Source organism: Cajanus cajan, chromosome 1 (genome assembly GCF_000230855.2).
Source record: "Cajanus cajan strain Asha chromosome 1, NIPB_CcT2T_4, whole genome shotgun sequence".
Lineage (NCBI taxonomy): Eukaryota > Viridiplantae > Streptophyta > Magnoliopsida > Fabales > Fabaceae > Cajanus > Cajanus cajan.
In genome coordinates this window covers 83,081,560-83,098,129 of record NC_138517.1, presented here as the reverse complement: position 1 = coordinate 83,098,129, position 16,570 = coordinate 83,081,560, and the positions used below count along the sequence as shown (strand labels likewise).

The 16,570-nt window shown below is 41.4% G+C and overlaps 1 protein-coding gene across 2 annotated transcripts; it reads left to right on the top strand.

Moving 5' to 3' along the window:
- The first annotated feature begins 10,042 nt into the window (after positions 1-10,042).
- LOC109795259 (putative E3 ubiquitin-protein ligase LUL4) lies at positions 10,043-15,835 on the top strand. Of its 2 annotated transcripts, XM_029274575.2 has the most exons (4): positions 10,043-10,703; positions 13,624-14,137; positions 14,846-14,938; positions 15,343-15,835. In XM_029274575.2, the coding sequence occupies exons 1-4, from the start codon at positions 10,231-10,233 to the stop codon at positions 15,346-15,348; spliced, it is 1,086 nt and encodes a 361-aa protein (XP_029130408.2). In that variant the 5' UTR covers positions 10,043-10,230; the 3' UTR covers positions 15,349-15,835. The 2 variants fall into 2 exon arrangements, with proteins under 2 accessions (XP_029130408.2, XP_020210295.2); XM_020354706.3 differs by lacking the exon at positions 15,343-15,835 and having other exon boundaries at positions 10,045-10,703; positions 14,846-15,279.
- Positions 15,836-16,570: the final 735 nt, after the last annotated feature.

Genomic DNA, 16,570 nt, shown 5'->3' with positions numbered 1-16,570 from the left:
TGAAGAGGATGACATTTTTTGAACTCAGTTGGGTCCATACTCTCCATTTGAGTAAAGTGAGCATTTTGTTGTTGATAGCCATAACCTTCATCTACATGGGCCAAGCTATCTGATCGTACTGTAGCCTAACCATTTTATATAGAGATCAATAAATCTATAAGGTAACTCTCAACAAATAACAACAACCACACATAACTTATACAACTTAACATCTACACAGTAGAAACACAATAGGTCCACCCACATAGAGTGTCACTAAGAGACTCGACCGACTTTAATATATTTCAACTACTACATAGTGGAAATATCTACTCAAATCAATCAACCTAGGGTTTTCATGCAATAATTATCTGGTTATTCATAGAATTTATACATGTATAGGGTAGTAGATAAAATAATTGAAATAAATAAATTCCCTTACGCGGTTAATACATACCTTGTATACATATATAATTTACATCGACTACATGACTGTAAACAAAATGACCTTATTTGCCGGTCAAACGTCTATACAACAAAAATACATCAAAGATGCATCAATAAAAAAGTCATCACCAGCATGACTCACACCAACTATCCAAGAAAACCTATTAATCCTACCCTACTCCTATATCAAGTATGATTATTATAGTTTCAACTACAAGAAAAATAAAGGGTAAACTTGTAAAAAGAAATCAACATACATTCACAGCATCAAGTTGCAAAAATACAACATAAACAACTTAACAACATAGGATATTTGAATTTCTAAAACAAATTTTACTCTCTTCTAGCTTTTCATGTATCTCAACAAAAATATGTATCTACACTACATGACTAATAACTTGATCAATTATAGCATCGTACAACTTCATAACTTAATCATCTATCATCTCACAACTTAGCAATATAAACATCATTATGTAGTATATCAACTTAAGCATAATGAGTTATCTTCATACAACATTCACCATACAACTTAAGCATCATTCTTCAACTATAAATCACTCAAAATATCGTGTTTTAATCAAGAAACTCACGCGCGACGCCAAACTACTTACGTCTAACATGGTTGAGACTGAGAGCCTCTCACTCTCTCACGCCTAGTGTGGCAAAATCCACACTCGGCCCTAATCAGACAAACGACCTCTTCCTAACTTGTGTCAACATCACTCCATTAGCGCCCCCAACGTCAATTTAGACAAAGAGGATTCTCTTTCCTCACGCTCGATGTCATTCAATTTAATGCCAAACGTGACCAAGTCATAGATGATTCTCTCTCCTCACACTTAGCGCCACCAATCTTATGCCTGACGTGAATGAGATAGAACGCTCTTAACTTGAGTCACACCCAACGCTCTAAAGGTGGTTCAACATGATGATGCGTTTTGCACTTGGCAGAAGCTTATTTTCGTCCAATCCACCTGAAATTTAGCCAAAACTAACATGCAACAAGAAGTACAACACCTATGTAACATGTAGGACTCACTTATATCATCAAAAACAACATGCATCAATTATGATTCAAGATCACCAAATTTCCTTCAAAACATAACCAAGACCACAACTCAATAAAATTATTATCTTCTTTCCAATTTCAATCTAAAAGAGCCATCAAGAAAAGAATTCAATAGAAAACATCAAGTACAACACAAAAATCAACAATTCACAAGTTTCCCTTACCTCAACTCCAAGCACAAGAGAAAAACGAGGAAAAGGAAGAACTTTGTATGTTTGATTCGAGATTCCAACCTGGAAGCTTGAATCTCCACAATAATTAACTGAGATCAATTGTAGGAAAGGAATTTTAGTATACAAGAGAGAGAAGAAATTCTGAGTTCAGAGAACTTTTCACTAGGATTTTTAAAACTTGAATTTATGAGATTCGAAAAAAAAAATTACACTCTTCCTTCAACTAAACTTAGTCTTTAAACCCTAATAGCTCTAAAACAATTTCCACAACAATACAATAACATTTAATCATATATAATTAACTTAAAACACCTAAATCATACGGTGTTATAGTTATAATATTTTTTGTTTATAAAAATATTATATTTTCAATCCATAATGTAAGCATGCTCATGTAACATGATAACCAATGTAATCAACTCTTTAGTTCATCAATAAAATAATATTCAAGTTATTTAATGTACTTTCTCCCTTCTAAAATTATGGATATTTTAGAGCTCTAATATATTATTATATGATTTTTATAATTATATTCTCATATAGTTGAATAATTAAATATATTTAAGTAAAATATTAATATTATTTTTTAGTGAAATTTGCACAAAAGTAATAATGATTGAGAGTAATTTATTTTAAATATATAAATTAAATATTTTCAATCTATGTAAAAAATTTAGAAGACCTAAAATTTTGAATTAAAGAGAGCATTGATTATCCTTTTTTACTAGTAGTGTATTTCTCATCTTAAAAAAAAATTAAGTTAAAGAATAACATAATAAAATTATTATTCACTTTATTTTTATTTTTCTCGTTTCTACTATCACTATTATCATTATTATTATCATAACTATAATAGTTAATGCCATCATTTTTATTATTACTAACATTATTTTTACAATTTTTGTTATTACCGATTTTATCATCACTTATCATGATAATCACTTCTATTATTACAATTACAACTACTACCCTTTATATTTAACTGGTTTACATTGTATTATATTTCTATTCTATTATTATGTTTTTATCTTATTCATAATTTTATTTTATTCTATTATATTATATATATTAAGATCACTAAGCAAAATCCTTAATAATGAAAAGAAAGAGATAAGAGGATAATTTTTTTAACTTAATTCAAAATAGAGTTGTACTATCCGTACTCCGAAGCCGAGCTCCGAGCTCGGTACCACAGCACGAGCTGACTTCGGACACGCGCTACGTGGCGTCAGCTCGGCATTTAAATAGATCATAACCGATCTCAGGGAATCTCGGTCTAGGCGAGATTCTCTACCTAATCAAATCACAACTAATCTCAGACCCAAGACCCAACGCAACCCTAATATACATCAAGGTACGTGCATTATATATACGGGATTCATACTCATACAAACCCTAACATTAGCATCGGAGTCTCTTTTGCAGGTACCACCCTCATCTTGGAGCATCAAGCGTACTAGCGAAGGAGGCTCACCAATCTTACTCGGAGGATCATCTCTACAGCAGATTTCTGGTAAGAACATTTGGCGCCCACCGTGGGGCCGATCAAGACAGCTCTTATCGGTCACGCTTATGGTATTCACCAGAAGCCATAGTAGACGCGCAACAGACGACGCAAATCACTCAACTACCATGGATAACGACGCAGCATTGAGGAGACTAATCGACCAGGTGGAACAGATGCGGCAGCAACACGCCGCCGACCTACAAAACATGCGTGCCAAGCACGACACTGACCTAGCGGCAATGCGTACCGCTAATGAAGCTGACCTGGCGGCGCTACGCGCCGAGAACGAGCGAATCCGCGCTCAACTCCCTCGGCACCACTCTGATCATCCTCCTCATACGAGCAACCACCATGAGGAGGAGGAGCACTCAGTCTCTCAACCCCAGACCGCAACTAGGGCACCGACCCAACGACCTGCCACGCATTGATCTCATGCACCGACGCACAAGTCGGCCCATGAAGTCAGCAAGGCCCCTACTCATGTCCCAGGAGATCAAGCAACCTTCCGCCGCCACCCTTTTGTGGATGGCATCATGGAGACACCACTCCCTCATGGGTGGAAGCCTCTCCACCTCGATCGCTATGATGGCACGACGGATCCAGATGAACACATCGACCTGTATACGAGGCAGGTAAACCTCTACACTAACAATGATGCTATCTTATGTAGGGTTTTTTTGACCTCGCTCAAGGGGGCCGCGCTCAACTGGTATACCCAACTGCCTGCCGAGTCCATTGATAGTTTCGGCACCCTAGTCAGAAGGTTCACAGCACAGTATGCGACGAGCCGACCTCACCATGTCACTTCAGCCGCCCTGGCCAGTCTCAGGCAAAACGACGACGAACCACTCTGGGCGTTCATGGAGCGATTCGCCGCCACATCGGTTAAGATCAGAAATTTGAACCCCGAGGTCGCCCTGCATGCCATGCTTATGACACTCAAGCCCGGACCATTCGTCGACAGCCTATGTTGTGATTCCCCTCGCGACATGGACGAACTTCGTGCTCGCGCGGCGGGCTACATCCAGATGGAGAAACACTCCGCTTTCCGTGACCAGGTTCGCGGAAAAGGACCAGTGAAGCCGGAACAAGGGCACAAGGATAAAATCAAAGTCAACAATGATAGCCAGTTCATGAAGTCGACTAGGGCAAACAAAGGGGGAGATATGACTTCTACACTCCCCTTAACGCACCTAGAGTCCACATCTTAGAGGAAGCCAGCAACAAAAACCTACTCGCCCTTCCACCACCAGGTCACACTCCCAACAGCGCCGACAAACCCAAGCACTGTCGGTACCATAGGAACCACGGTCACACCACGAAAGAGTGTCGCACGCTCCGGGACCGTATCGAAGAGCTCATCCAGGCAGGTCACCTCGGCCAGTACGTCCAGCGACAGCAGGGTCACCGAGGCGGCTATGGTGGTCGGGGACGGGGCAGAGGCCGTGGTTCAGGAGCTCGCACGGACCAACCCTCTAGCTCCCAACAAAATGTCGGCGGTGCAGTGCAAGTCGAGATAAGCCAGGAGACAGGGGCAGCCCCCTTACGGGGAGTGATTAACACAATCGCCGATCTCTTTCTCTGACAAGGACTACGCTGGTGTCAGCCCTAACCAAGATGATCACATGGTTATCGTCGTGGAAGTCGCCAACTGGGAGGTACAGAAGACACTCATTGACCAAGGGAGTTTGACCGACGTCCTGTACTGGTCGTTCCTCAGGTTAGACGTCCCTCATTCTCTCATCCAACCTCACACAAAGCCCCTAGTCGGTTTTGCAGGAGAGCGAGTTCACACTCGGGGGTACGTAGACCTACTGACAACCTTCGGAGTACCTCCAGACATAAGACGAGTCATGGTTCGGTACCTCCTCGTGGAAGCCAACACTTCCTATAACATAATCATCGGGAGGCCAACCTTGAACCAACTCGGAGCAGTAGTGTCCACCCCACACCTCACTATGAAATTCCCAGGGAATGACAGTAAAATCATCTCTGTCAAAGCAAATCATAAGCCAGCTCGGCAGTGCTACGCCGAAAGTCTGAAGATCTCCTCGTCCAGCAAGCAAAGCAAGGGGGATCCCCCACCGTAGCTCACATCACCCGCAGGGAGGCCACTGATCTTGGCCCAAGGACCGATCTCCGTAGTCTTCCTTAAGTTCCATTTCAACTAATTTTGTATGAACGAGTTGTGCACTCTTTTCCCGCCTCAGTCTTTGACTGAGAGGATTTTTAACGAGGCACACAGACATAATCAATAAAATGACTCATTTTGCTCAATCTATATTCTTATTTTATGTTTTTATAGAGGACGAAATCGAACCAACCTCTTTCACTCTCACCAAGGTCGATTTCGAACCTTAATAAAATCATTTTACTCCAATTTAAGGCCGAGTACGAACCTTAAGCACGCCTATCCGAGGTCGAGTCCGAACCTCGTTAAAGTTTGAGGTCAAATACGAACCTCAACACTCTTATCCAAGGTCGAGTTCGAACCTTAATAAAATTATTTTACTTCAATTTAAGGTCGAGTACGAACCTTAAGCACGCTTATCCGAGGTCGAGTCCGAACCTCGTTAAAGTTTGAGGTCAAATACGAACCTCAACACTCTTATCCAAGGTCGAGTTCGAACCTTAATAAAATCATTTTACTCCATTTTAAGGTCGAGTACGAACCTTAAGCACGCCTACTCGAGGTCGAGTCCGAGCCTCGTTAAAGTTTGAGGTCGAATACGAACCTCAACACTCTTATCCGAGGTCGAGCCCGAACCTCGTTAAAATTTGAGGTCGAATACGAACCTCAACACTCTTACCCGGGGTCGAGTTTGAACCTTGATAAAACACATTACACCCCAAAACTCGAGGTCGAGTACGAACCTTTACAAGAGTTAAATAATGAAAATTCGAGGTCGAGTTTGAACCTCGACATGATCAACTCGAGGTCGAGTACGAACCTTTACAAGAGTTAAAAAATGAAAACCCGAGGTCGAGTTTGAACCTCGACATGATCAACTCAAGGTCGAGTATGAACCTTTGAAAAAGTTAAATAATGAAAATCCGAAGCCGAGCTCGAACCCGTACGAGACATACTCAAAACCCGAAATCAAGACGTCAAACACATGTCCCACAGCGCAAACGGCAAAAACCAAGTCCAAAAAGCGCAAAAGGAAAAAGAAAGCGAGAACGCAAAAAGACAAAGAAGAATATATATACATACTCAGGCAATATCCAAAAGTTCTATACTTGAATTCCAAACAAAAAGTAAAACAGAAAAACACTAACTCAGCTACAACAAAAAGTGGCCTACGTAGAGGCGTTCTCACTAGAACTACCCTCGAGGTCGTCCTCCCTTACCAGCTTCCCAAAGCGGACTACTTTCTCCACGTGCATGGCAGAGAAGTCGAACCCTGGGGCAAGAAGCCTTGCCTGGCGAGTCGCCTTGAGGAAACCCCGCCTATGCTCAACCACAATGGCTCGTTCGATTTCCTCCAGCTTCTTCTCCAGCACTCTCCTCTCTACCTCCTGCCTCGCCAGCTCCGTTTTCAAGGCGGCGACCTCCTCCTCTTTGCCGCCAATCACGACCTCATCGCAAAGGTGCCTCTCGGCCGCCGTCACCAATTCACTCTTCAAAGAGGTGACTTCATCCTCCAAAGAGCGAACCCGACCACAGGAAGACGTCACCTCATCTTCGAGGAAGCGCACCCGACTTCAGGACGAGGAGGCCAAACCTTGCAACTCGCCCACCTGAGAAGCATAGTTCTCATTCGAGCGTAGAGCAATCTCCAGGGACTTCTGCACCCTCGCAAGATCCCCCCTCGCGGCTCGCAACTCGACATTTAGGACCGTATTCTCCTCCTTAAGGACCTTATTCTCCCCCTTCAGGACCTTGTTCTCATTCCTCAGGGGTTGAACTCGGCCCCTCAGTCTGACCAAGTCCTCCTGCTGCTTGGACCACCGAGGCTTCCAATGGCCCATAATGGCCATAGCCCTCTGCAGAAGGACCTGAGCAGCGTCGAAACTATCCACGGGCCCGACCTCGTCTATCAGCCCCTAGTCTTTGGAGCTCAGCGAGCCTTGAGAGAAGAACTTCTCGGCAGTCACCCCCGCGCTCCACAACGAGTCCATGTCAGCCGAGGCACTCACATGGTCCAATTGCACCTTTGAAAGGCCCTTCCCGAAGCAGTGGGCTATGTATCGGCTCCGGGAAACCCCCTGCGACGAACCAGACGGCGGTGCCAAAGCTGCAGGGGTGGACACGGGGACCTCAAGACTCGGCCCTTCGCCACGAGCCTTGATAGAGGCGAAAGCTGGCGTCCCCCGCTCGGCAACTGGAAAGTCCACGATAGGAACCTCCGACCTCGCCTGCGAAAACAGCGCCATGTCAAAAAAGAAAAACGACAACATACAGGAAATCGCAAAAATCATGGAACACTACTTACCTCGGCAGCCTGGGCGGCCTGCCCAGCAGCCTGGGTCGCCGCCTCAGCAACATCTCCTGCCTGCGGAAGATGGCCCTAGGTCAGAACACAGAAAAGCACAATAAAAGACATCAAAAAGCCGAAGAGACAAGGTACTCACCACCTCGGTAGATTGAGCAACCTGCTCGGCAGTCTGAGCCATCTCCTCAGAGGCCACCTGAAAAGCCCTCTTGGGCGGTGGACTCTCGGTAAGGTCCACCGCACCAGCATCGGCAGCCTTGGAGGTCACCTCCTCGGCGTCCGCAGGGGCAGAGGTCCCCCCAACCTCCTTCGCTCCCCTCTTTCTTTTTCGGTTAACTTTCAGGGGGAAGCATCTTCCTCTCGAGGCTCGGGGACCTCGAGCTCGGTAACATTGTAGCGATGCTTTAGCTCACACCACAAGTTCTTCCCCATGATACCTACAGACAAGAAATAAAACACATCAACAAAGGGAATTTACACAAACTCCGACAAACCACCAAAAAACAAAATGCTCACTCTCCAAGCCCCTCTCCCTGTACGCCGAGTTTGCAAGCGACAGAACGAGCTTGCAATCCAGCGGACGAGGAAGCGCGGCGAGGTTCTCGATGGCGGCCGCCTCCAAAGCCGTCAGCTTCACTTGGCCCACCCCATGAAACCTAGACGGTTGGGGGCACCAATAGAAGGGAAATTTCGACAGCCCGCCGAAGTAGAACGCCCCATCTTCCAATGGGTCGACATTCACAAGAGCGACTCGGAAAAACTCTTGTTTGAAATTTTTGTACGACTGGGAGTAGAGAGTAAACAAACCCCCATCTCTACTCCCACTCAAAGATAGTATGCCGTATGGCGGAACGCCTAACTTTAAGTGGTAAAAATGAAGGAAGACGGGAAGAGACACCTCTATCCCTAAAACTGTACACAGGACTTGAAAAGCCCTAAAAAAACCCCAACTATTGGGGTGTAACTGGCAAGGAGCCGAGTTGACAAAGTTCAAAAAATCACACTCGAACGAAGTGAAGGAAAGACAGACACCTAAATCCCTAAAAAAATAGTGGTACATATAGAAATGGGGAGGGTCGGTAGACTTCCCCATGTACACGCCCTCACTGGCCTGACAGGGTTCAAGCCGGATCATCCGGAAAATGGAAGGGTCACAAACCCTACACGATCTCGAGATCCCATTAACCTCAAGAAAAGACCGAAAAACGCTCTGGACCCCCGCCATCCACGCCTAACCCAGTCGTAGCCAGGAACGCCCGGCTCCAGGTCCTTGGGTGGAGGCGGGTCCTTCTTCTCGACAGCGGCTTTCCCGGTACCCACCGCCTTGCCGTGCGCCTTGCCCCTGGCAGGCGCAGAAGAACCGGCACCACTTCCACCAGCCATTAAAGAAAAAGAAGATTTGGGAAGAGGAAAAAGAAGATATGGGGAAAAGAAAAAAGAAAACTGTAGAAAGGAAGTACCTGGTACTCTTCCTCACAAAACAACCCTAATAATGACGGGGTTACCGGAAATGACGGCGAAAACTGTGAAAACAGTGACGGAGACTGGACGGAAGCGAAGGTGCACAAAGCAGCTTGCGCAAAGCCAAGGGAGAAAGAAAATGAAAAGAGTAAAGTGAAAGGCGAAGAGGCGCGAGTGAGAGAAAAGAAGGTTTTCCCCCAAATTCAAAACGGCCACGCCACGTGTCAGCCAAGGGGCACGTCTGACGACACATTAATGGAGAACCATCATTACATAACCGTCACTTCTATTAACGCGCCACTTGCACGTTTTCGGAAGCGACCAGTTATGACACGTGACATCTCAGCAAGCAGGCTTACGCGAAAGGTCGCACCCACTTGACGAGCTCAGTCTTAACTCCTCGACCTACAGTCTTCGGAGCTCGGGGGGCTAGTGTACTATTCGTACTCCGAAGCCGAGCTCTGAGCTCGGTACCACAACACGAGCTAACCTCGGACACGCGCTACGTGGCGTCAACTCGGCATTTAAATAGATCATAACCGATCTCAGGGAATCTCGGTCTAGGCAAGATTCTCTACCTAATCAAATCACAACTAATCTCAGGCCCAAGGCCCAACGCAACCCTAATATACATCAAGGTACGTGCATTATATATACGAGATTCATACTCATACAAACCCTAACTTTAGCATCGGAGTTTCTTTTGCAGGTACTACCCCCATCTTGGAGCATCAAGCGTACCAGCGAAGGAGGCTCACCAATCTTACTCGGAGGATCATTTCTACAGCAGATTTCCGGTAAGAACAAGAGTGATTTTTTTTTAAGAAAAAATAATTTATTTATCTTTAATTTTTTTATAACTTTTATTTAAAAGATATTTAATTTCCCTCATCTTCCATTCAAATATGGCAATGTTAAAAGAATAAAAAGAGAGAGAAGATGTGATTCTCTTGTATATTCCCATTTGTTTGTCCATTCCCAAACCAATGAGTCATGAATGTGCGAGGAAACGAATAGTAAAGGGAAAGGTAAAAGAGAACCAATAGAATCGCGTTGAAAGAGGAAAGAAACAGAAAGGTGGTCTCAGTCTCACACAACACGCATCCAATTTCATCTTCTCCCTCTCTCCGTCCGATCCTCAATTCCACCACTCCGATGGGTATTTCGTGGAGTGGCAGCAGAAGAAGAAATAATTACATCCAAAACCCACCCCCACTCCCGCCCCCTTACTTTTACTCTACAGAATCCCACCCCCCTCCTCTCCTTCCTCCGCCGCCGCCGCCGCCGCAAAATTACTTCCCTCCTCCGCACTGCACCAACTACGGCGCTCCCCCACCCTTGCCGCCACCGCCGCAGACCCACTCGATTTCGTTCTACTACTCCAACCCCAACGGCTACACCGCCAATCGCGTTCCCTTCCAGCCCTTCTACCAGCCTCAGCCCGGCGCATGGCCCGCCGCCCGTCCTTCCTCCTCCTCCTCTCCGCCGCCCTATGTGGATCACCAGACGGCGAAGAAGATAAAGAACTACGTTAATGTCCATAAAGATACCCTGCGCCTCGAGGTTGACGAGGACAATCCCGATCATCATCTCATTTCCTTCGTTTTCGATGCTCTCTATGATGGCAGGTAACGCTTCGTTCTTCTCAGTTGGATTCGATTGCGTTCTATCGATGGATTTGCATAGATAACTAAAAGGCTCGTGATGCTAATTCTAAGACTAATCGCTCGCCCTGTATGTATGGATAACTTTCTCCGCTACCATGTATAGGAGAAAAATGAAAAACTAAAAAAAAAAAAAAAACTCTCATTAGCTAAAATAAGCTTTTTGGGCTTAGCTAAATGATTTTTGCTTCCAAAAGCTTAAATTAGCTTGTGTTTTTTAATTTTTTTGAAATTAGAAAAAAATGTTAAGTATTTCTTTGCGAAATTGGAAAAGAAATTGTAGGATTCTATGATGGAGATTGCTGAAAAGTATCCTTGCTACTCATGGTAATCTGAGTGGTCTTACCAATTCGAGCGGGATTGCCTTCGGTGAAGAATTCATTTGTCTCTGGCAAAAAAAGATTACTGAAAAGTATTTTGTTATCGTAGTTATTATCAATAGGGGCAAGTAGTGGCGCTATTGCGATGTTGCACCATGTGGGTGTGAAAGAGGAGCAGTATGGAGTGTTTCTCTGTTGGTGGTCAGTGGTCACAATTCGTGGATGTGGCATTCTGCATGAGAAACCTCAAAATGCTCCTATTTTCTTTTATCTTTTCCTCCCATTTTCTTAGTTTTTTCTGTCATTTTGGTGTCCTTTGAGACCAACTAGGGTTTGAAGAACACGGACCCGTCTCTCCCCACATCCTCCTTGCTTCTTCTGTTTGTCTCAGTGATAACAATGAATAGACTTTATGTCAAAGGTATTCAGCAATACTAATTTATCAATTCTAGCAATCTGGAGAAACATGTAGATTCCTTCTGTCCTTGACACTTATACCAATGAAGACTCTGAACTCTGAAGACACATCTTTGACTCTCAACTTGAAGAACACGGACCCGTCTCTCCCCACATCCTCCTTGCTTCTTCTGTTTGTCTCAGTGATAACAATGAATAGACTTTATGTCAAAGGTATTCAGCAATACTAATTTATCAATTCTAGCAATCTGGAGAAACATGTAGATTCCTTCTGTCCTTGACACTTATACCAATGAAGACTCTGAACTCTGAAGACACATCTTTGACTCTCAACTTGAAGAACACGGACCCGTCTCTCCCCACATCCTCCTTGCTTCTTCTGTTTGTCTCAGTGATAACAATGAATAGACTTTATGTCAAAGGTATTCAGCAATACTAATTTATCAATTCTAGCAATCTGGAGAAACATGTAGATTCCTTCTGTCCTTGACACTTATACCAATGAAGACTCTGAACTCTGAAGACACATCTTTGACTCTCAACTTGAATTGAAGTTCTTAGTTAGTGCCAAGGACTTCTCTCCTCCACTAATAGGATAATCCAGCAACTTGCAGGCATCTTCCATTGTCAACAGTTATGAAATTTTCATAATTGACTTTGAATTTTCAATTTTTTAAAGACAGTAAATGCAATGAATTAGACTTATGCCTTCCCAAGTATTCGAAGGGTCTCTTCAGTCATTGAGTCAATGTCTAAAAGTGAAAGTGTGCTAAGCATTACCTAAAGTCTCCAAGCTCGAATTTTTAGGTAGGAGTTGTGTTATCATCTTTAATGTGCCAAAAATATGTAGGAAATTTTTTTAATATGAACAGTTTGCAACAGTTTCAATATGAATTCTTAAGTTAGAACACCAATTGTTGTTCCAGGTTGAATGATCTTGTAACTTTGAACCATATCGAAAGACTCACAATATAACCAACTGTGATAGGGAATTTTGTTGGGATCATAAAGCTTCTCCTTCCTGCACATGAGTTATATTTTAATTTTTATTTTTCTGCGAGGCATTTCCTTGGTTCTGTACTGTGTTCTAGTTATGCTCAGTTTGAAAATTATAAAAGTCTTATTTGATGACTTACTTTTTCTTTCCAGGCCAGGATGGAGTCAATAAGTTAACTGTCTGGCATTTATCTTGATTAAGCTGCTTACATGAATTCAGTCAAAATTTTCCTGATGACAGGCTACTAAAATTGCTTACTGGCATCTTCAGATAAATCTGCTGCTGTTATACTAATTACTATTGTTTGAATGGACTTGAAATGCAGAGAATACATATTTTAGTTGTACACTAGTCCAAGAAAATATTGTATTTTCATTGCCAATGTCTAAAGTTAGCACATTGTCAATTTGCTTATGTATGCATATTTCATGTGAAGAAGAAACCAACAACAACAAAGCCTTATCCCACTAGGTAAAGTTGATTACATTGGAGGATCGGAAAACACCATTCAACTCAGTTAAAGGTCAAAATTTCAGGGATATTATTTATATAGAGGTCTTTCTTGGTCTTCCTCTCCTCCTTTTCACGTGACTTAAAAGTATGCAATGTACTCTTATCATTAGTGCCTTGTATGTGTCCAAACCTCTTTAACAGCTTAACCAATTTTCTATCATCTTTTCCTCAATTGGTGTTGCTTCAATCTCTTCTCGCATAATACTCATTCCATATCCTATTCTTTCTTGTGTTGTTACTGGTTACACACATCCAATTTAACATTTTAATTTCTGCTACTCCCACCTTTTTCTTATGTTGTCTCTTTAAAGCTTAGCATTCACTGCCATATAGCAATATGATAGAAGAAACCAATACAATATTTATTATTACAACTGTTTGTGCTCTGAACCTTTAGTTTTGCCTATGCTCTGATTATGAACAGTTTTATGTAAGTATTAAAAGCAAGCATACAATTTCAAGTGCAATGAAATGCCAATGAGAAACTACAGTTTATGTTGAACTTGTGATTATTTTGATACTTTGAACTAATTATATGAAATGATTGCTGTAAGATGAAAATATTTGAATGTTGAGTATTGCATATTTTACAAAATATTTTAGCTTTTCTAATTTCTCTAATATTTATAATTGGCAGCATTACTATCTTCTACTTTGCCAAGGAAGAAGAAAAATGTAGGTTTGTTCCATTAATTCCTGAAGCATTTGAGCCAATCAGAATCCCCTTTCAGAAAGGAGTTGGCCAGAAATTTTCTCAGACATCAGGAACGGGAATTGACCTGGGCTTCTTTGAGTTGGATGATCTTTCAAAGCCCTCACCTGGAGAAGATGTATTTCCTCTTGTAATATGTGCTGAAACAAGTTTGAAAACATCCTCAGCAGATGAAGCTCCTGGTGATTGCTTGTTGGATGCATCCCCTCACATGCAAATAACCCAAGGTGTCTTAGTGAAAAGTAATGGTGGTGATCCTTTCCTGATAAAAGTAGTTAGGCAGATTTTGTGGATTGATGGTGTTCGTTATGAGTTGAGAGAGTTATATGGAATAGGAAGCTCATCAGCAGCTGATTTTGATGACAATGATCCCGGGAAGGAGTGTGTCATATGCATGACTGAACCAAAGGATACTGCTGTCTTACCTTGTCGACATATGGTAATATTTCATGTCAAATTTATTTATATATTAGATAACCAGTTTAAAGGAAGAAATCAAGATATTAGCACTTGTATTGGTTCATGTGAATACATAACCCTGGATAATAGCATAATTTGTGTTTGCATGGGATTGCCAATGTTAATATTTCGGAAAGAGTAAAAGGGGTGTTGTGTGATCCTTATAAGGCTTATATTACTTTAATTTTTCTTTTCTTCCTCTCCTGCCTCCCCTTCTTAATTTGTTTTCAAGGTTGTGAGCTTGTGGCATGTCATGTGATCATGCATATATTATTTAAAAATAATAGATCACAATATAGTATATCAGCACCTGTATAGACAGTGTGTAAAATGGATATCTAGTGCAATGTCACATCATGTTGTGTGTTTTATTTTACACTATAGCTCAGTTTGGATTAGCTTCTAACTTATGTGAGCTTTTCAATTGTAAAACCCTATTGTTAAGATATTTTACATGGTAAGAATGTCAAGTTCTGCCAAGTTTATAGGTGCTTATAGAGAAGTTAGATGAGAGGACTGTTGAAAAATTTAAGTTGTACAACTTAATTTAATTTATACAAGATTAATTCATTTTACCTCTTTAATTTATTTCATTTTCTTCAGTGAGTAGTTAAGAAATTTATCCAAATTAACTCTATTAATTTTCTCATTTGATTATTCTCATATTACGTCGGTTGTGTTTTTCTAGTGTATGTGCGGTGAGTGTGCGAAAGCTCTGCGACTTCAATCCAATAAATGCCCCATATGCCGTCAATCTATTGAGGAGCTTATAGAGATCAAGGTGAATAATGGCAATCAATGAGATTTTTTTTCTTCCGATGCTAAGTTGCATGACATTACCAATAAATTCCTTTTAAGAAAATTCACCCCGTTTTTACATGTCCCCAAGTCAGGTAATATATAGCATTTTGTTTTTTTGTAAATCGTAGTCAAAATCTGTTTATAGTTTTTGTGTGATGTGTTCGAGGGAAAAATAGATCATCAGTGGTTGAATGTTTCCTCCCGTGTCATCTATATTGTACATGTGATCATTTTTCCGTAGTTATTGTCTTCATGGTGTTCATTTGCCTAGTGTTTTGGTGAACAAGGGAGAAATGAAATAACACCTGGTTTGATGCACAATGAATTGTTTGAAAGTTATCACATATTTAATCATGTGTAATAGATGTTTGAAACATATTCCAGGTGTGATTAATTTGATGTAACATATTGAGTATAAATTGGACAAGCAGATCCAGGGTGTTGGATATTTATCTTCCTTGTATTAGCAATATGGTAACTAATCGGCTAATCCAGAGCTTCTCATTTCCTCCCCAAACATAAATCACGATGTAGTGGTATGTTGCAAGGCACTGGTTTCGTTGGAAGGACCAAGGTACGGATGAAAGAAAATATCCCACACATAAGTGACTTTTTCCGTCTAATTCTCCTTTGCCGGTTTTGAGTTGTTTAAATTCTTCTCAGTTGTTTTTTCTCTATTTTATTCCATCTAAAATATTTACTCCATGGATTTGAAGGGAATAACTTGGCATTTAATCATTGTTTTCAAAACTGGGTTGAGTCGTTTGTGCATTCCGATGCTATTGTATGTGTTTGAATATTAATTTAAAATCACGTTTAATGTAAAAGTATGCGTTTCAATAAAAATAATAAAAATTTATGAGTGTGATTTTATTTATTTTTAATTTCAGTTGAGTTTAATTTAACTGGATCTTAAACATCATCTTGCATTGTAATGTAACACTGCCATGTCATCTGATTCTCACGCGTTAAATTTGGTTCATTTCAAATTGCCCACTGCAATAATCGTACACTGTGATTGCAACACTTCAACCTAAAGTATTTTGAAATTCAGGGATTTGCACACTTACTCCAACACTTCAAATTGAACCCTGCAAGAATCGCAGACAACACTATGACTGCAGCACTGCAACAATGATTTTATGTTGTGACTCCAACGCTTCAAATTGAAGCTTACAAGTCAAATAAACCAAAAACAAAATTATCCAAACCAAAATTATATATTGAATATATTTTTTTTTATAAATTAGTATTATAACGCGTATAATGTGGAAGATAAATATTTTTATTTATAAAATAGGTAGTATGGACGGTATTCTCATTTTTTTTTTCTTTTCACACTTCCACTCTTTTTTTCTTTATATATATATTTTTAAAAATCCTTATGTCCTCCCACCTTTACCCTCACCCTCCCGTTTCTTTCTCTCGGGCATATCAATCTTTTCTGGAATGATAATTTTTTTCAAAAATAAAAACTATTAAGGAATTCTAAGAGCAAAAGAGGTATGATTGTGTGTTAATATCGTATCATCTCCCTTGCTTAATTGTGAGTATATATACAGACTGATTAGTTGGGCCATGCATTTTCAGCTTTTCAAGGTGACAGTTATAG

Coding starts and splice junctions, on each gene's coding strand:
- LOC109795259 (XM_020354706.3), top strand. CDS start 10,231: ATGGGTATTTCGTGGAGTGGCAGCAGAAGAAGAAATAATTACATCCAA. Junction 10,704..13,623: donor GATGCTCTCTATGATGGCAG/GTAACGCTTCGT, acceptor TATAATTGGCAG/CATTACTATCTTCTACTTTG. Junction 14,138..14,845: donor TCTTACCTTGTCGACATATG/GTAATATTTCAT, acceptor GTGTTTTTCTAG/TGTATGTGCGGTGAGTGTGC.